Below are 21,901 nucleotides of genomic sequence, written 5' to 3' on the forward strand. Positions count from 1 at the left end.
AAGTGACAGTCAATCCCTTTGCATGACCAGGGAAATCAGTATAATGTGTATAATGGTGATAAAATAACTAACCTGGGGACTTATTCAATCGTTGGTTTGCAGTCTGAAGGAATTCAGATCTGGAATCTTGGCAAGGGCTTGCAAATTCTCCGTGAGGCAACTGCTCTCAGCTTCATGGTTATTCATCTTTGATTTCTTGTGAGGATGCAAGCCGAGTATTATTGTTGTTGCTGCCCATTATTTTGCTCCTATGGATGCCCCTTTCTACATGCTTCTGAGAGCAATATCCGCAAAATGTTTGTTTCATGTCTTAAGGTTTTAGCTGGATATTAAATTCTATATTTTGTGACAGTACTCACAAGTCATATACTTTTTGCTATATAATTTCATTTTCTAACTTCTTGGACTAAGCAAGCTCAATGTGTCATGCTTACTTTGTCATATCTTGCTGGTAGATTCTATCGTATTTTCATAACTTCTTTAGGGTATAGTCCTTTTCTGCTCTCATCAGACACAACACCTCACCATCTGTTTATGCTGCAAATTATTCCTAATTTATAACCTGGTGGTGGGAAATAGGTGAAGGTAGAACTCTAACAATGTAATCCTTTTGTTCTTTCTCAAACTGCTGCTAGTCTGACAGAGTAATGAAATTACACTGATCTGAAGTGTCAGTTCAGTGATGATATGTGAGATGATGTGGCCATATCTTCCAGGACACAGTATATAACCTAAATCAATATCCATAGTGTTCTTTTTTTAATATGAAGAAAACTTATTTTTATTATGAAGAAAAAAATACTGTTGTCATTACCAAACATTGCTTCCATTTACCCACTCTGAGAACCTGTGTTTTAGTCCTGCTGTTCTGGCCTCTATTGGTTTAGAGATTCTGATTCCATAGGTAAAAATATTATACCAAAAGACATATAATTCTGTTAAACTATTAGAGATGGCACCATGTCATTCTAAGACACCAGTAAGCAAAGAAAATAATTACTTTAATAATCAGAATGAGTTAGAAGTGCTGACACTCAATGTGGCCAAGTAAGAATATGCTTACTGTTAGGTGATCCCTGGGCATCCTTTGATATTTCTTGCCCTGTTTTGATGGTAAATAGATGTATTTTTCCACTTTTGCTCTACTGTAAAGAGATACCTGGGATTGAGTAATTTAAAAAGGAAAGAGGTTTAATTGACTCACAGTTCTGCATGGCTTGGGAGGCCTCAGGGAACTTATAATAAGGTCAGAAGGCAACAGAGAAGCAAAGGCACATCCTACATGGTGGCAGGCAAGAGTAAGTGAAGAAAGTGATGGGGGAAGAGCTCCTTATAAAACCATGAGATCAGATCTCGTAAGAACTCACTATCATAAAAACAGCATGGGGGAAACCATCCCTATGATCCAATCACCTCCCAACAGGTCTTTCCCTGGACACTTGGACACCTGGACACTTCAATTTAAAATGAGATTTGGGTGGGGACACAAAGCCTACCGTATCAATAGACAAATGCAAAAGCCACAGCTTAAGACGTTTATGGTGGCCAAGGATTAAGTTCTAGCTAAGGGTACAGAAATCTGAGCTGGATACTAGAGAAGAGGGATAGTATATTACAGTTGGAGCCTCAGGACAGCTGCAGTATAGGGGATTTTGAATCATCCCACTAACAGTTCACCTGTCGCTTCTGAATGGACAAAAAGTCCTATACTAATTCTGAAAAAGCTGCTTCCGGAATTTATTTCTGAAGTTTTTAGGTGAAAGTGAGCAATGGTTGAACTGAAGTTGATGCTCAGTGAATCACCTGGATGTTCTTATTCTGCCAGACCTGAAGCACTCATTCCTCTAATGAGAGTGTTAGAGCTAACAGGTCTCATTCGAGTCCTTCTTGAGAATTTCTTTCTTCTAAATGGAGCCACTTTATCCAAAGTCATGACTCCTCCCATTTAAAGACCACATCCAATGGCCCATCAATAGACTGTTAAAAAGGCTCAGGCCTTTCCTCCAATTCAGGACAATTTCGAAGTGGGATCATTTTAGCCTTAGAGATCTCTTCAAGATTTAATGCAGCTTTTCTAACAATTGAATGGAACTTAATTTCTCTTTCCACTAGTTCTATTTCCCTTTTTTCCCTGATAGCTGTTTAACATAGAAACACTCCCAATAAACTTCTGCACACAAATGTTTAGCTCAATGTTTATTTCAAAGGGATTTCAACCTGCAACAACATCATTATCAAAGACAAATATGAGTAACACAAGAGCAAGAAATCTTTACTTTATGTAACAGTAAAAATACATTTATTTAATATAGGAAGTACTCAGACTAATAGATAAAAATTTTAAAAAATGAACAAAGGGTATACATAGACTGGCCTCTAAAAATAAATTCAGGTGCTCTTAAACATGAGAAGAATTAAAACTTCCATTTAATAAGATAAAAATTGCATGTATAAGCAAGTAGCAAAAGCGACTGGGAAAACTCAATTATAATGGCACAGACATAATGACCTAGGAAAATAAATTGTGAACACTTCTCCAGAAGAACCTATAACTGCAGATGAAAGAGCAATCAATTCTGTTGAATAAAGCAGAATAGGTCACATAGGATATTAATCTTCACTGGCTAACTTATATGCAGTATAGCAATTCAGCTGATTCTGTTTGAGTCTACTTTTATTTAAGGACTCACCTGTGTAAAAAAAGACCTGTGGGCTTTTTAATCCCTCTGGGACTTGCTTCTTGAGTTGTCATCCTCAGAGGCCTTTGTTCCACGAAAAAGGCACCAGGGTAGAAGGGCTGGAGTAAGACCATCAAGATCAATACATGTGCCTAATAACTGGGATTGGAGTGGCTTTATCCTGGGCTCAGCTCCTTCTTACCTTGAAGTATAGACCAAGCATGATCTTGGTAAGTACCTGAAAACTCTGATGTTCCAATTGCAAGTCTCATTAATCAAGAGCATTAAGATGGGTATTTTATCCTTAATAAGCTGCTATGATTTTACCATTTAATACTTGCTTCCATGACAACATATACTCAAGATTTGACACAATCTGCATAACACCATCCTGACATTATTATACAAAGATCATTATACTATTAATATAAAGAAGATGATAACCTTATTTAACAACTTTCATGTAAATACTAAACTTTATTTTAACTTCATTTTAAAAAGACATTCTGTATCTGTTACTTCAACTTTTTTGCATTTTTATAAACAAGACAATTTAGTTGAGTAGGCATTTCTGAGCTGAAGACAGAATACTGGACAATCCTATCTGTGCAATGTTCTATTTTCCTCTAGATTCTCTAAAAGCAACATCTTTTAAAGCAAAATAAAATAATTTTCTTCAAGAAGGGCGCAGCATTTTCTAAAGAAAGATTTTTATACCCACTTTTCCTCACTGATTGCGAAGTAATTTTTATCCTATTAAGAGGGCTGGTATGAGCTCAAAGTTATTAGCTGGGTTGAACGTGGAGGGATTTAAAGCTCAGATTTTAAAAAGTGTACATTGATTAAACGATGCAGAGCTGTTAAAGCAGTTACTATATGTCAAAAACAATACTAACACCTTGGCAACCCAAAGTTTTGGGAGGATGTTCCCTAGAGAACAATTGGGAGGAAATCAAAAGAGGAACGGTGTCTCCATATATGCACAGGACGGAACAGCATGGAGGGGAGATGAAGTCAGTGACAGAGAAGTTTGAGGCAGTGAAGCCGGAACTGGCTATATTTCATACAAAAGCCATACAGAAGGATCTCAAGCAGCAAAAGGTGCACATTCTTCTCAAACGAGTCACTTACCTAAACAATTTTAACATTAAATACACTTTGAACCTCTATCTTGGAGGGAAAGAACTTCCTATAACTCTATTCAACCATATGGAATAAATAAGCAAATAACAATCTTAAAAGCCCTGTTACAATAAATCTTCAGTTTTCCGTTGAAGACTTAATCTCACTCTTTTCAGATTAATATCAGAAGCAAGACTTGGGAATTGGAGGACACTAGGCCTAACAGATACAAAGAGCCCTCAGTTGGTAGTTGGGCCACTTGACACAACTGGGTTAGTGTTTAAGACAGACAGCCATCATACTGGTATTAGCCAAAGTAATAAAAATTTATACATTGCCCTCCTCTGATTTTGTATAAGGATCTTCTAAACTCTAGGCAAATATTATCTTAACACTTGCCTTATTTTTTCTTGTGTTTTGTTTGCTTTTTTGCATGTAATTTCTTATTCAATCCAGAACTTCCTAGGTATTTTTAAAAAATGTTATTTTATTTTAAGTTCTGGGGTACATGTGCAGGACATGCAGGTTTGTTACATAGGTAAACATGTGCCACGGTGGTTTGCTGCACCCATCAACCCATCACCTAGGTATTAAGCCCAGCATGCATTCGCTATTTTTCCTAATACTCTTCCTCCCCCCACCTCAACCCCTGACAGGCCCCAGTGTGTGTGGTTCCTCTCTCTGTGTCCATGTGTTCTTGTTCTGTTCATTCAGCTCTGACTTATAAGTGAGAACATGAGGTGTTTGGTTTTCTGTTCCTGCATTAGTTTGCTGACGATAATAGCTTCCAGTTCCATCCATGTCCCTGCAAAGGAAATGATCTCATTCCGTTTATGGCTGTATAATATTCCATGATGTACATGTACCACATACAAATCCTTCCTAGGATTTCTTTACAAAGGTGTATACGGAGTTAAGAAGATGATGCAAAGGCACTCAGAAATCTATGGTAGTGAAGAAAGAGACGAAAAGAGAAAGAACAGCGTGGGATGATAGATTTTGACAACAAAATTTTATATTGTTTCTCTACACAATCAGTAATCAGTAACAAAAATAGAAAATAATAGAGGATGAATGATTCTGCAAAGAATAGCAATAAAATCGTAATGATCTAAAAATAAATTTTGCAAAATCCTCTATAAAAAACGACAACATATTTTTGAGAGATATAAAAGAAGATTTGAGGAAAGGAAAAGAAAATCCATGTTTACACTGAAGCCACTATATACATGTATGTTTCTTTTTCTGAATTTTATGTAAATGCTTTGAACTTTTTTAAAAAATTATAAATTTTTAACAAAATTTTAAACAACTTTTTTTACAGCTGAATTTTTATGACAGAAATTTTAAACAAATTCGTAAACAGTACAAATATTGCAACATTTATATTAAAAAGCAAAAGTCTCAAGTCTTTGAGTTGGATAATATTTGCCTGTATAATTATCTCAGTTGATCAGTAGTCCTCGTATAGGACTTGTATCTATTATAATCTGTATCTATTTTAAGATTAGATTTTGATATCAATTTGCATCATTTTTCTCTCAGTTTTTTCTTTTTAGTTGAGTCTACCTATCTATTTCTCCCTTTAGGTTTGTGTCTAAAAATTGTCTATATACCTGGTGTCATAAGACCTCAATGAGTTCAATAGGATAGAGCATTTGAGCCAATCTACTTATACCTCTACAGAAAACATCTTATGAGCTTCTCATCTTTGCTCTTAAATACTGGGACGTCCACTCTCAATACCTCTGAAATGGAAATCTCTGTTTTCTACTTGGTTGGGATCCCAGATATGGAACATGCCAACATTTGGATCTCTCTCACCATATGTATCATGTACACTGTTGCTATCCTGGGGAATTGTACCATTCTATTTTTCATAAAAACAGAGCCTTCTTTGCATGAGCCCATATACTATTTTCTCTCCATGTTGGCTCTCTCTGACCTGGGACTATCCCTCTCCTCTCTCCCTACCATGTTAAGGATTTTCCTGTTCAATGCTCCAGGAATTTCCCCCGATGCCTGTATTGCTCAAGAGTTTCTCATCCATAGATTCTCAGCTATGGAGTCATCTATACTTCTTATAACGTCCTTTGATCGCTTTATTGCCATCTGCAACCCCCTGAGATACACTTCCATCCTCACCAGTGCCAGAGTCATTCAAATTGGGCTTGCTTTTTCTCTCAAAAATGTTTTGTTGATCCTCCCATTTCCTTTCACTCTAAAACATCTAAAATACTGTAAGAAGAACCTCCTGTCCCAATCCTACTGCCTCCATCAAGATGTCATGAAACTGGCCTGCTCTGACAGCAAGGTCAACATCATCTATGGCTTATTTGTGGCTCTCACAGGCATCATAGACTTGACATTTATTTTCATGTCCTACATGTCGATACTGAAAGCAGTGTTGAGCACAGCATCACAAAAGGAAAGGCTCAAGGTCCTCAATACATGTGTTTCCCACATCTGTGCTGTGCTCATCTTCTATGTGCCCATTATCTCCCTAGCTGTCATCTACCGATTTGCCAAACATAGTTTCCCAATCACTAGGATCCTCATAGTTGATGTTTTTCTGCTTGTGCCTTCACTGATGAACCCCATTGTATACTGTGTGAAGAGCCAGCAGATAAGAAATCTCGTCTTAAAAAAACTGTGCCAGAAGCAAAGCTGAAGGGGATGCTTAACCACATGATGCTTAACTCAATGTCGAGAAAACAAGCAGAATAGATCAATAAGAAAACATACTATGTTAATCATGTTACAATATAGTTTCTCAATCTGTTTATTAGGATTAAAGAATCAAACTTGAAAACCTGTTGGTTCAGTATTTAGGCTTGGGGCTCTGATGTAAACAAAATGTATTCCCAGGTTTCACTCTTACGCAGCTTCCCTTACCACTCCTATGAACACAATGCATTCTTGTCATTTTCATAATGATTAAAAGACTATTCTATATGTTAATTTGAAAATTAATGGTATACACTTGCATAACAACTGGACAGTGATCAGAGGTGACCAAAGACTACCTCTTTATTTGAAGTACTTATTTTCAACACATACTTTTGACATTTTTGAGATATGTGCTTGTTCTCAGGAACTGAAATTGAGATAGGCAATAACTAACACTCTTGCACATGAAACTATTCAAACAAACTAACATGCATACAAGAAAAATTTATAAAAATAAAATAAACATTGGCTTTATTTACTCATTTTATTTACTGTAATATTTCCTTCCTGAGCATCAAATGTCATCTTCTAAGGTGACAGATTCCTGTCTTTGACATTTCAATGGGAATTCTACATAATGACAAAGACTCACTCCTCTACTTCTCAACTTGGCCTTGATTTTCATATTCATCTCCATATTGTTCAATTTTAGCAAGAGTCATCCTAGGTCAGTTTAACCAAAGCCCCTTCCCTTCCATATCTGATTACTCTAGATGTTTAATTGATTTCCTCATATTCTACCATTCCCCACTTGATGTATGACAATTCTGGCTTGCTGTTAGCAAGAATCCTGTTAGGTCAACTATATGCTTTGGACATTTGTCCCCTGCAAATCTCATGTTAAAATTTAATCCCCAGTGTTGGAGATGGGCCCTAGTGTGGAGTTGTTTGTGTCACATGGGTGAATCCCTCATGAAGGGCATGGTACCATTCTTGCAGGACTGAGTGAGTTCTCACTCTACGTTCCTGTGAGATCTGGCTGTTAACAAAAGAGCTTGGCTACTTCTTCCTCTTTCGTTTTATCTTGCTTCCTTCCTCTTGCCATGTGATACCTTCTCCCTTTCCCCTTCTACCAATGAGTAGAGACTTTCTGAGGATCTCGCCAGAACCAGATATTGGTATCATGCTTCTTGTACAGTCTGCAGAACTGTGAGCCAAATAAACCCATTTTGCTATAAAGTACACAGACTGAGATATTTTCCTTTACAGCAACACAAAACACTAGGAATGTCAGGTGAGCCAGAGTCTTCCCTACTCTTGATGTTTCCTTTTAATAATTTTCCACTTAGTAACCTATGCCCCAACCTTACTCCTTATCCATAAATTCTTGCTTTTCACTGTTTATTTAGAGTTGAGCCCAATCTCTCTCCCCTACAACAAACCTCTGTACATATCATGTTACTCTCTGTTAATAAAGTTTTTCTTACTGTTCTTTAAGCATCAAAAGTAACTGAGGTGCCATGATTCAGGATCACATTAATCATTGGACCCCCAGACTTTTCACTCAGGACCGTATGTACACACTTTTGACAGCCCATTGAACAATCGTAAGGACAGATTTGATTCTTAAGGTTTTGTGTGTACTCAAGAAGCTGTGCTACAATCCCAGGTAAGCAGGAACTGAGTTAGAGGCCCAGGTTCAGGCTTCTCTGTTTGACAGGTAACTGGTAGGCTGGAAGTCTTTCTTCCTGGCTCTGTCTTGAGTAGGGATTATTCCTCAACTTTTGGGGTATATGTTCTTCCTGGATCCTAATTTTGATTAAAATTTATTTCCTGATTTGTGGGCTGGAATTTTTTTCATGACGGTGTGTGAGAATGTTTTATTACTTCCATTTGATTCTTCTTTTCCTAATGAGAATTTCTCAGTCAATTGAAATTCCCTTCTTGAATATTTGCTGACTGTATGTACCACCAAGTCTATTCACTCCCTTCACCCCAGGACACACGCTGTTGCATCAGGGCACCATTTTGAGAGCAGGGTGGCACCAGCACCATAAGCCCCTGAGGGGCCCGAGAATCAGCCCATCTAGGGCCATCGCTGATATCACCACCACTGGTACCTGTGCACAATGCCTGATGACCTGAGGACAATCTTTCCTGGGTCTGCCAGTGCCAAAGCCACCACCATAAATGCACTTCCAAGGGCCCAAGGACCGACCTGTTTGGTCTCATCACTATCACTGAAGATGACCTCACTTAATACCAAGAAGGAACCACTGTGCACCAGCACTTTCCCCTGAGGAGACTGATGACTGGCCCACCTGGCACCTCCATCCCCAGAACAGCCTCACCGCAGCCTCCACAATAAACCTCAGCTTAAGCAGCTCACTTCTCTATACTCACTTGAACTCCCTATACACATCAAGAGCTTTCAAGGCACTCGGGAACCCCAAACAGCAATCATCTGAGGCAGAAAGACAGGGAAAGGGCTAACTGAAAATAGACTGGATACTTTATCCATTCAGAGGAGCTTTGGAAACAGCCAGATGACTGCTTGATGTTTCCTCAGACACTTGCCTAAAAGGTAGCCCACAACTTCTGTCAGGTTACCTATCAGGACAAAAGAAAATCATAAAAATTCCCCATAAATATTGGTTTAAAAAAAGATTTAGACCTTATTGAGTCAGTAACTTCAATTTATTCAATTTTTGTCAAAAATACTATTTGGACAGAAATATAAAGTGTATTAAAGATAAGAACTACTTTATATAGACCAGTCAGTTTTGTATTACTATGCTTTACTAACTCGTAGCTAAGAATTTTAAAATCAAATGTATATGCATTCATGTAAACATGTTATGTAGATGTAATATTTTTCTACTTCTGGGTAGTATTACCGAATTAGTTTATAAAATACCTTAAAGGAACTTTATTCAAATTGGCATCCAGATTAGTGAGTGCCTATAAATTAAATATTCCTAAAATTTCCAGAAAAAAACCTAAATAAAATTATTTTCAAATTTGCTTGACATAGGCAAATATGTGGTAAGTGAGCCTATTTTAATAATGTTTGCTTAATGAAAACCCTTATATCTTCTGAGTTATCAGCATTAAGCATAATAAAAAGCATACATTTCACTTTACTTGGGTTTAAAAGCTGAGTAAGGTAATAGTATATCTACTGGATGTTTAAGATTATGAAAATCATTCAACTTAGGAACATGAGTAAAGATGCAATTAAAATTAATTGTTTAATATAAATATTTTATGTGTGTCAACCACAGCAGTAAAACAAACGAAAATGTATCTAACTCTTTAGGTTTCTACTTTTGTAATGTTTACCTAACATGCCTGCCACATAAAAAAAAGTTAACAGGTAAATTACTTGAGATATGAGATAATGGCTGGCTTTGTTCGGTGTTATGTCTACCTTGAAACAATTTCCAGAATATTTTAGTAACTTGCAACCTTAATGTTAGGCTGCTTCATTAATAATAGATATTTGTTAAGTATCTAAGTCATTTCTAATAAGATGAACTAGTACAATATTCATTACTAAGCATAAGTTTAAGTTTACACTCTTTTGGCATCCTATTTTTATATGTTTTATAGAAGTTACATATATTTGAATTCGTTAGTAAACATGTTTTTGCCACATTGAAAAATTGATCTATGAGTAAGTATATGCCTCTAGAAATTGTGAAATTGTGTATTAATAAATTTGCAATCCTATTACCAAATCTGGGCTTATGACAATTCATATTTTTCTATTTCTTATTATAGTTTTCTCTGTAAAGAAAGAAACTGATGGTTAAATGTTATAATCAATGTATGTGGACAAAACTACTAAAAATAATAAGGAAAAAACTCATTTAAAAAAATTTAAGGAAAGTCCAGTGTGTTTTCAAGAAGAAAAAGTATGAAGTATGAAAGATATGATGTTGTTTAGGGGAAAAAAAGGCAATTTTATCCTAAAGTAATTTCATTCTAAAGTATGACCAAGTATTCCTGAATGAGAAAAGGAAAACTCACATGGATATTTTTTAAGAGTATAGATTGTTTGTAAACAGGAATTTTATGTGTGGTCAAGTTGACTAAATATGTAAGTGGATCTATTTTTATTAATTATCTTTAATGTCTTTAATTATCTTTAATACAGATGCAAAACAAAAATGACAAAGTTTTATGGATTATTTGTCTGCTGTTAATAAAAAATTGTAAAAGTGTTTTTCTGTACCATTTTAGTAATCTACTAGAAAACCAAAGTTCTATGTCTTATCAGAATAGTTTGCTGCATTTTATCCTAATATTTATGCTATGATACTCTTTAAGAGATTATTTTAAGAAAATAATTATTTAAGAGAATCAAGACTTCTCATTTTTAAAAGAGCTTTTTTTAAAAAAAATTTTTGAAAATGTTGCCTTTCCAAAATCAAATCCTAAATGAAATCTTCCTGTTCTTGAATTGATCTTGAGATTTCCCAGAGGGCCTCTGAAAACTCTCAAAAGATTTGTTCTTTCACCATGGAAAGAGAAAAGTTAAAAAACAATTTGGTTTATTTTACTTGCTAAATTTCATGGAAACATTGTCAAATAAAAAAGATAATTAATCTTTCCTAGGTTATATTTGTATTGTCAAAATGTTATTATTTCTGAAATCATGTAAATAGAAATTTATGAATTATTTTTCTATTTACGATATGCCCTAATATAATGCTATCAGCAGTAATTCCAGTTATTATTTTTGTTGAGTGTCACAGAAGCAACCAAATATCTTGTCAAATTAACTCTTATTGGATCTTTAGAACTGAATGGGTTCATGAAACTGCTAACATAAAACCAAGCAAAACAAAATATATTCCATGGGACTGAATGAATTCATAAAGAATGGGTTTTGTTTTGAAACACTGTTGATTCTTCAATGTCGTATTTTCTGAATAAAAGAAGCCCCTTTCCCTTTTGTCTCAAGCAATATGTAAGTTACAGAAATTTAGTAGATTATATGCTGTAAACAAATATGAAACATTTTTCTTTTCTCCCTACCTTATCCCTTCAGAATTTTGAAACTTTTATTGAATATTCTTATATCTGTGTAAAATAGTTATCAGATAAGTTCAAAAAGAATCTGTAACAGGACACAATTGAAAACACTGATTTTATTACTGAAGTTTTGGTTATAATATTATGTTTGAGAATGATGTGCTTAGAATCAAATTTAAGGAAGCAAGGTTGACTTTATGAAGCCAAAGCTTCATAAAGCCTTCTAGGAAAAAAACATCCCAGTTTTAAATGCAGGTAAACAAGTTCACTTTCTGATGGGTGCAGGAACCTCAGAATATCTTTGAGACCTCAAGAAGAGAATAAATTCACACAAATCTCTAGGTATTGCAAATGAACTTTGGTGGTAAGTTCTTGGCTTGACTGTTTGACCTTGAAAGAGTATTTAAAATCAAATTTCAGATTCTTATGAAAAGTTGCAGCAAAGGAAACCTGTAAGGTCTTTGCAGTTAATTGCCATTCTTGCTGCACTTACATAAATAATTAAGCCAAAGCTAATGAGACCAGACTTTTTTGGTAATTAAGAAAGAGAGCTGAATATAAAGAGTAATTTTGTTTCACTGGAAAAGTACAGTACACCCTTATTGAGTACCACTTTTACTTTCTTTTAAAATCTGACTACAACTCTTCCAATCAATATTTCCAATTTTTCTTCTACCCTTCTGACTTGGCATTACTGAGAATGAAACTATCCTTTCACCAAACCTTTTAAGCTGAAGTTGGAAAACTTGTTATAAACTTCAAATTTTATCTTCTTGCCTGCTGGTGTGTGAACCACTCAGAAATTTACCGAATCACCTGACTCTATCACTAGAGGCCTTCAAACTGCAAACAAAACCTTTAGTCATATTGCCACTGCCATCCTCACTCCATCATCTAAAGTTACTTTGAGCTCAACAGGTAGAATCCCACTAGCTGCCCTCTGAACTCAGATGCTAGGTTTTCAACTATCGATCTCTTTAAAAAACTTTCACAACAATTCCCTTCATTAAAGGCCTGAGCAAATATCCTTGACTACAAAGTCTCAACAGATAAGACAGCTTGTCCCTAATGAATAAAATGGACTAACATTGTAACGGATAAGACAGGTTTTCCTTGATGAAAAAAAGATGACTGAATAAGAAAACGAACTAACATTGTTCACACTAAAGAAGAAACTCTTTCATTTCCTTGAACAAGAGGGTTGATGACAGAGATTCTCACCTTGACCAAGCTCTACTCAGCCATCTCTGAACTCTCTTCTTAGCTAGCCTCAACTTTAGGGTTTCTGTGTTTATCTCTGTATTGTTCAATTTAGCAAGAATCTTGCTAAATCAGTTTAACCTGAACAGTTCACCCTCCATATCTAATCACCTGAGATACTGAATCAGGTACCTCATCCTCTACCATTCCCCTGATGATGTGTAATCACCCTGGTGGATAGTGGAGTGAGGATGGCAGTGGCAAGCTCTTAGGGCAGTGTGGCCAGAGTACACCCATACCCCTGATGTTTCCTATTAGTAATATTCCACCCACCAACTCCTCCTGCCCATCACTGCTCTGTTTTTGGCTATAAATTCCTACCTTTCCTTCTGTATTTGTTGAGACTAATCTCTTTTCCCTATTGTAACAGCACATTGTGGTAGTCACCCCCATAGCTATTGTCATAGTCTCTATGAATAAAGTCTTCCTTAAGGTTTCCTAAAAAGTGTCATAAATAATTTTTAACACTAATGCATAAGTCATTATACTGTACATATTGTTTTCTCTCTCCCATTCAAGAATGTAAATCCTTTAATTTTTACAAAAAAGCAAAATCATGGTGCTCACACAGGTATAAAATAAACATCCATTAAAGGTGTTCTCATTTAATTTATTTTTAAGTGAGGAATGTGGCAAATGCTACAACTACTTAGAAGGAGAATTCACAGAACAGACATAGTCATAGGAGGAATGTTGACGTGAGTTTGCACATTAAGTATAGGAATGGATGCTTCCACAGTAGAAGGAAGTCCATTGAACCTGTATGAGACAGAATTTATTTGCATGTCTCCATACATGAATTACTTTGGTTTCTGTTAATCAATAAAATTTACAGAGTTGTAAAATATCTCAAAGGCAATGAAAGAACAAATTCCCCATCTATTTGGAATCGGATAACCCAGAAGGTTGTGCTTTAAACAATGCATACTTTTCCATCAAAACACAACTTTTTCCCTGTAGTCTCTAGTTATTATTTAAAAAATCATCTCAAAGAAAGATTAATCTCGAGCACAAAACAATACTTTCATTAACCTTGGCCTCATTATCTATGTAAGGAAAGGAAAAATGCTAATTTTTCCTTCTTATAAATTGTAATAAGGAATCTAAAATTGGACATTTAAAAGCTACTTTTATATCCTGTACCTAGTCTAGAAATCCTAGTTCAAGAACTCTTTTCATCAAATTACTCCTTTAGGTAACTATAATTTAGTGTAATATTTTCTTTTCTCAAAGTCCACAAAATACCCCAAGGATCTTGGCCTACTAGGATGTGATCTTTCTTAGCACTTCTAAGGGCTAGACCACATAGGCCAGATAAGAGGCCAGTTTACTTGGGAGAGCTTTGTCAGCATTGGATCCATAAAGTCAACTATAGTTCCTTAAAAGAGGCTGGTCATACCTGATTAAACATTCTCCAGGATGTGATACTCCAGGTAAGGCCTTTGTTGGGTAATCAACTTTAATTTTCAATTCAGCGGTATATTTGCAGTATGTGGACAGGTTTGTTACGCAGATACATGTGTACCACGGTGGTTTGCTACACAGATCATTCCATCACCTAAGTGTTAAGCCCAACATCCATTAGCTATTCTTCATAATTCTTTCCCTCCTCTCACCCCGCCACTCTCCAGCAGGTCCCAGTAGGTGTTGTTCCCATGCATGTGTCCATGTGTTCTCATAATTCAGCCTCCACTTATAAGTGAGAACATAAAGTATTTGGTTTTCTGTTCCTGTGATAATTTGCTAACGATAATGGTCTCTAGCTCCATCCTTGTCCCTGAAAAGGACATGATTTCATTCATTTTATAGCTGCATAGTATTCCATGGTGTATATGTACTACAGTTTCTTTATCCAGTCTATCATTGTTGGGCATTTAGGTTGATTCCATGTTTTTACTATTATGAATAGTACTGCAATGAACATATGTGTGCATGTATATTTATAATAGAATAATTTATATTCCTTTAGGTATATACCAAAGTAACTGGATTGCTGGGTCAAATGATATTTTTGCCTCTAGGTCTTTGAGGAATCACCACACTGTCTTCCATAATACTGGTACAAGAATAGACACATAAACCAATGGAATGGAATAGAGAGTCCAGAAATAAGACCATACACCTACCACCATCTGATCTTCAACAAATCTGACAAAAATAAGCATTGGGGAAAGGATTCCTTATTTAATAAATACTGCTGGGAAAACTGGTTAGCCATATGCAGAAAATTGAAACTGGAAGTCCCCCTTACATCATATATAAAAATTAACTCAAGATGGATTAAAGACTTACCTGTAAAACTCAAAACTATAAAAACCTTAGAAGGAATCCTAGGCAATACCATTAAGGGCATAGGCATGGGCAAAGATTTCACGACAGAGATACCAAAAGCGATTGCAACAAAACCAAAAATCGACAAATGGGATCTAACTAAACTAAAGAGCTTTTGCACAGCAAAAGAAACTACCAACAGAGTAAACAGAGAGATAATAACATAATGGGAGAAATTTTTTGCAATCTATCCATCTGGCAAAAATCTAATATCCAACATCTATAGGAACTTAAACAAACTTACAAGAAGAAACACAACCCCATTAAAAAGTGGGCAAAGGACATGAATAGACACTTTTCAAAAGAAGACATACATGCAGCCAACAAACACGAAAAAAACTCAACCTCACTGTTCATTAGAGAAATGCACATCAAAACCACAATGAGATGCCATCTCACACCAGTCAGAATTGCTATAATTAAAATATTAAAAACCAGTAGATGCTGGTGAGGTTGTGGAGAAAAAGGAATGCTTTTACACTATTGGTGAGAGTGTAAATTAGTTCAACTATTGTGGAAGACAATGTAATCAATTTTTCAAATTGTATCATGCTTCAAAAGAAGGCAGGTTCTTACTGAACCTCTGTAAATAACACGTCATAAAAAGCAAGGACACGCAATGAGAACTTCTGAACTCTGAGAATTTAATGAAAATTGACTACACTTTCGAACTATTTAATTTCAATTTTTAACGAGCAGAATTTACTAGATTATTATGGATTTCTGGTAGCTTAGAAGAGAGAAGCCTATTATATATAAAGACAATAGAGCATAACACATATATATTGTTCCTTATCAGTTGATTTAGCCCTGTAAAATTAATTCTTGTGCTGCTGAATTGTGGGTTAGTGGTCTAGTGGAGCTGTCCTCCTCTTGACTAAAAAGAGTCCTGGAAATCATAACTCAGGCCAGAGAATGGTCTATAGGTAACCTAAGATGCTATTTTAAAAAATTTTGAAGTACCTAATAGAGTCCTTTTTCATGGGCCCTGAAAAACATAAAATTCTGGTCTGTTACTAATTACAGAACTTCCAGAAATGCATCAAAGTGAAAAAAAAATTACCCACAGTTTTAAGATAATTAAGCTAACTTTAGAAAGTCCATCTTTAAAAGGCCATGAATAATTTATTACTAATACATTTTAAATGTAAAATTTTTGATTATAGTTGATAATGAAAATAATAAAATTGACAAAAAATTAGTTGCTTCTGTGATGTGTAAAAGAAGATTATAAAAATATTACAAAAAAAGAAGTTTTAAACAAAATATCTCTAAGAATCATCATAAAAACTTTGTTCAAGGACAGCGAATGTTATGTCTGATATTTAAAAGGGAATAAGCATATTTTTACAGTGAAAACAATTTTTACAGTGAAACAAACATATTTTTACAGTGAAAACAATATATATCATGAGAAATAATATAAATAATATGTCAACAAAATATCAATAAAATACATGGCATATTAAGTAAAGAGAGACAATGAATTTGAAATAAGGCTTAGGCATTGGTAATTTTCTAAAACTCTATACTAAAGTATGATATATCCCTCCAGTTGAAAACTATTGGCATTGAAGATGCTAGATTCAAATTAAATTTTTAAAGCCTTCTCAATTTATAAAGTGAAAAACCTGTAATTTCAAGAAAGTTAAATCAGGTGGAAGAAGTAGACACATAAAGGCCTAGTTATCCTACACTGTGAAACTGCTCTAAGATTTTTTATATGGTGTGCTGAAATCACGGAAGAGATAATCATAATTCTCTCAGAGAGAGCCAAGGAAGCTTAAAAGGTATTGTTCACAAATTGTTGACTATTGCTATTTAAGGGGCACTGTATGACTCTCCTCGGTTCCAGGGTCAGTTGAGAGTTCACCTGCTGGAACTCTTTTGTTTTCATTATACTTTAAGTTCTGGTATATGTATGCAGAACGTGCAGGTTTGTTACATAGGTATACACGTGCCGCGGTGGTTTGCTGCACCCATCAACCCGTCATCTACATTATGTATTTCTCCTAATGCTGTCCCTCCCCTGGTCCACCACCCTCTGACAGGCCCTGGTGTGTAATGTTCCCCTCCCTGTGTCCATGTGTTCTCATTGTTCAACTCCCACTTATGAGTGAGAACATGTGGTGATTGGTTTTCTGTTCCTGTGTTAGTTTACTGAGAATGATGGTTTCCAGCTTCATCCATGTTCCTGCAAAGGACATGAACTCATCCTATTTTATGGCTGCATAGTATTCCATGGTGTATACATGCCACATTTTCTTTATCCAGTCTATCATTGATGGGCATTTGAGTTGGTTCCAAGTCTTTGCTATTGTGAATACAGCTGCAATAAGCATACATGTGCTTGTGTCTTTATAGTAGAATGATTTATAATCCTTTGTATATATATCCAGTAATGCAATTGCTGGGTCAAATGGTATTTCTTGTTCTAGATCTTAGAGGAATCGCCACACCATCTTCCACAATGGTTGAATTGATTATACCCCCACCAACAGTGTAAAAGCATTCCAATTTCTACACATCCTCTCCAGCATCTGTGATTTCCTGACTTTTTAATGATTGCCATTCTAACTGGCATGAGATGGTATCTCATCGTAGTTTTGATTTGAGTTTCTCTAATGATCAGTGATGATGAGCTTTTTTTCATATGTTTTCTGGCCACATAAATGTCTTCCTTGGAGAAGTGTCTGTTCATATCTTTTGCCAGCTTTTTGATTTTTTTTTTCTTATACATTTGTTTAAGTTCTTTGTAGGTTCTGGGTATTAGCTCTTTGTCAGATGGATAGGTTGCAAAAATTTTCTCCCATTCTGTAAGTTGCCTGTTCACTCTGACGACAGTTTCCTTTGCTGTGCAGAAGTTCTTTAATTTAATTAGATCTCATTTGCCAATTTTTGGCTTTTTGTTGCCATTGCTTTTGGTGTTTTAGTCATGAATTCTTTTCCCCTGCCTATGTCCTGAATTGTATTGCCTAGGTTTTCTTCTAGGGATTTTATGATTTTAGGTCTTACGTTTAAGTCTTTAATCCATCTTGAGTTAATTTTTGTATAAGGTGTAAAAAAGGGGTCCAGTTTCAGTTTTCTGCATATGGCTAGCCAGTTTTCCACATATGGCTAGCCAGTTTTCCCAACACCATTTAATAACTAGAGAATCCTTTCCCCATTGCTTGTTTTTGTCAGGTTTGTCAAAGATCAGAGGGTTGTAGGTGTGTGGCATTACTTCTGGGGTCTCTGTTCTGTTCTGTTGGTCTATATATCTGTTTTGGTACCAGTACCATGCTGTTTTGGTTACTGTAGCTTTGTAGTACAGTTTGAACTCAGGTAGTGTGATGCCTCCAGCTTTGTTCTTTTTGCTTAGGATTTTCTTGGCTATATGAGCTCTATTTTGGCTCCATATGAAAGGTAAAGTAGTTTTTTTCTAACTGTGAAGAAAGTCAATGGTAGCTTGATGGGGATAGCATTGAATCTATAAATTACTTTGAGCATTATGGCCATTTTCATGATATTGATTCTTCCTATCCATAAGCATGGAGTGTTTTTCCATTTGTTTGTGTCCCTTCTTATTTCCTTGACCAGTGGTTTGTAGCTCTCCTTCAAGAGGTCCTTCACATCCCTTGTAAGTTGTATCCTTATGTATTTTGTTCTTTTTGTAGCAATTGTGAATGGGATTTCACTCATGATTTGGCTCTCTGTTTGTCTATTATTGGTGGGTAGGAATTTAAGTACATTCTTCTGAGTTGGAATCCCCAGAGCTTTGTTGGCTAATGGGAAAGCATCTGTTAGGCAGGATGAGACTTGGCAGATGAGGATAAATTGCTAAATTTACACAGCAGCAAAACTCTGGTAACTGTGTTCTGTCTCTATTTCCCCTGTACTTTGACATGTGGGCTCAAATATTTATCAACTTTCTGGTAAGCTTACTAATGTCACAGTTACTACTTGCCTTTGCACCAGCTCAACCCAGTAATTCACATGCTTTTTGTATAACTCTGTTCTCCAAGTGATTAAAATGGATGCCAGTACTCTGATTCGTCAAAAAGTCCAACAGTGTATGTAAATGCAGGGTAGAAGTCCAGAGTTCTGCCGACTTATGGAAATCAGCAAAGTGCTAAACCAAAATTACTATTTCAACATAGAAAAAAATTAAAATCCTGTACCTGGATCTGGTTTTTAGGTAACATGTTCCTGAATTATAGAATTACTGCCTTACATGTTGAAATAAGTTGTTTGGAGGTAGAGATATGTGAAACACTGAGTTTGCAGTGGGCATCTGTGAGAAAGCAACAGTGACCACTAGGAGTTTCTGTCTCTATCATCTGTCCTAACCCAGCATGCTTCTAATCAGGTTTAAATATTAGCTTTATATTTATTTTTCTATTGATAAATAAGAAAGCAACCTTACGACTCTCATAAAAATCTATAATTTCTTAAGTTCTAAGTAATGTGAGAGTGGGATTTATATACATTTCATTTCATCTTTCAATTTAAATACAGAGGTCTCCAAATTGAGACTGTGACTTTTAATTCATTCAGTGTATTTTAGTCTAAGTAAAATGATATCTGCTTATATGTGATTCTGAGACTTTAGAGGGAAGAGACAAAACAGCAATGTTATCAAGGAGCACACTACACACTGAGTTGCTGCTGTTTCCACTACTGAGTTAGAACTTGACCAAGGATTTGAGGATTAATTTGTGCTTACCTGCAGATAGGATAGGAACGAATATACAAAAGAGACAACAAAAAACAAAAAACACAGCATGCCAAACATCAGGAAAAAAACAGGTGTTGGCTCCAGTTTTATAACGTTGAAAATATCAATTCTGTTCTATGTATTTTTATATTAAAGGAAAATGATTTATAGTAGTATTTACAGACAGGTATCCTTGAAACAAATTACTGTTTTTCATTGATTACTGCACACTTCATTTCAGATGAATTTGGGTCAGAATCTCAAAAGATGCAATCCCAAATACCATAATTCAGAATGCTGAAATCCCAAAAGTTAAAAATTCTTAAAGTTCATATCCCTCAAATCTAAAACCTCAAAAATGCAGTCTCCCAAAAATTAAAATCCCAAGTGTTGAAATTATGAAAGCCAAATTCTGAGGAATAGATTAGCACATTTTCGCCTGTCTGCAGGATGGTTGCATCATGTTAGATGAAACTATTACTTTGTTATTGTCTTTATTTGGAAATTAAGTATAGTTTAAGGAGATGCTTATGGTTACTAAGTTGACAAGGGATGAACTTGTGAACTTAATTTTAGGTGTCGACTTGACTGGATTAAGGAATAGCTAGAAACCTGGTAAAATATTATTTTGGATGTGTCTGTGAGGGTATTTCCAGAGGAGATTGGTGTGTGCATGTAAGAGGACTGGGTGGGAAATATCTACCTTCAATGTTGCTAGGCACCATCAAATCAGCCAGGGGCCCAGAGGAAACAAATACAGAAGCCAAATTAGTCTTTTACTGAAAGCTAGGACAGACTTTTCTATTGCTGCCTTGGACATCAGAAATTTAACTCCATGAAAATGCATTATCACAAAATTGACTGTGTGTGTAAACATATGCGTATATGTAGAAACACTGAAACTTCCTCGGAAAATGAAGAAATATCCTTTAGATACATCTGCAGTTGTGAAGACAAAATTTATTGAGTTCTCAGCTCTTTACGTGACTACATATGTCATAATGACTCATCACAGTATTTGACTGATCTCATCAAAAGACTTAAGTTGCTCAAATCGGTATTTCAGATGATCGATTTATAAAGCTGAGTGCATACAATTACTGACTATAGTTTTATGCATTATACATTTCCTTTTTTGACTTACCTTTTTATGTATACTGTTCATTGGCTCAGTAACTATTATACCCCTGTGATTGTTGTCAGTATATACCTGAGCATTTATGCTTGCAAAAATATGTATGTTATTATTATATATTTTATTGTGTAAAGTGGCTTATGAAAGGTTCTGCTATGCTTTTTACATTTCTCAAATAAATCTCCTTTTTAAACTGTAAATATATTTAAAATTTTTTTTTCAGAATTATATTTTCTGGATTTTCACCCTTTGGGATTGTAATTTTTGGAGTTTTAGACTTTGGAGATTTTGATATTTTGAGATTTCAGCAATCAGGATTGTTTCTTTCCGAATTATGATCAGATCCCATTCCAGATCATCCTCTGAAGCCATAGTATGGAAAAAGGAAGTTTTATGGTATATATGTTTAGTAGATAACAGACCCATGTAGTAGCAACTTAAGAAAACTTAAGTGGGTGGGGAGTGGGAATGATATTACAAAGGCTGAATGTTTGTAGCCTGACTGGTCAGAGAGCAGGGCTTTGCATGTCAGTAAAGATATTTGACAGTCAAGGAGGAGTGGGGCATTATGACCTTTTTTAAGAGAGAATAATCAAACTAACATTACAGAAAAAAAAAAAAATCAGACACATAGCACATAGGCATTTTTGAGCTCCTTTGATACTAGTAAGTATAGTATCAAAACTAGTAAGTACTATCCAAAAACATGAATGTAGTCACCATTCAATCAATTACTTTTAGGATTTTAATTTTCTTCCTATATACTAATTGCACCTAGAATTTTCTTTCTGTTAAACACTATTTTTAACCCATTATGCCATGTCCATTTGCTTCAAAATTTTGTTTTGCTGAGAACATATTTATTATTAAATTACTAATAGCCAACTTGGAGACAGAAGTTAAACTCAGCAAGGCATTCTTCCTGGGAGCTGAAATGAAATTCAGTGAAAAAAGTTCAAAAGTTCAAGA

The 21,901-nt window shown here is 35.3% G+C and overlaps 2 protein-coding genes across 2 annotated transcripts in view; one reads left to right on the forward strand and one right to left on the reverse strand.

The window, feature by feature from the left end:
- MMP26 (matrix metallopeptidase 26) overlaps positions 1-21,901 on the reverse strand; it is a 370,667-nt gene that overhangs the window by 11,976 nt on the left and 336,790 nt on the right. The window lies entirely within an intron of this gene.
- Positions 5,518-6,471, forward strand: LOC102119505 (olfactory receptor 51A7-like). Its single transcript, XM_005578925.4, has one exon. The coding sequence runs from the start codon at positions 5,554-5,556 to the stop codon at positions 6,469-6,471; it is 918 nt and encodes a 305-aa protein (XP_005578982.3). The 5' UTR covers positions 5,518-5,553.

This window comes from Macaca fascicularis, chromosome 14 (genome assembly GCF_037993035.2).
Source record: "Macaca fascicularis isolate 582-1 chromosome 14, T2T-MFA8v1.1".
NCBI classification, from domain to species: Eukaryota; Metazoa; Chordata; class Mammalia; order Primates; family Cercopithecidae; genus Macaca; species Macaca fascicularis.

Excerpts from the sequence above, each read along its gene's own strand:
- LOC102119505 (XM_005578925.4), top strand. The coding sequence starts at position 5,554 with ATGGAAATCTCTGTTTTCTACTTGGTTGGGATCCCAGATATGGAACAT.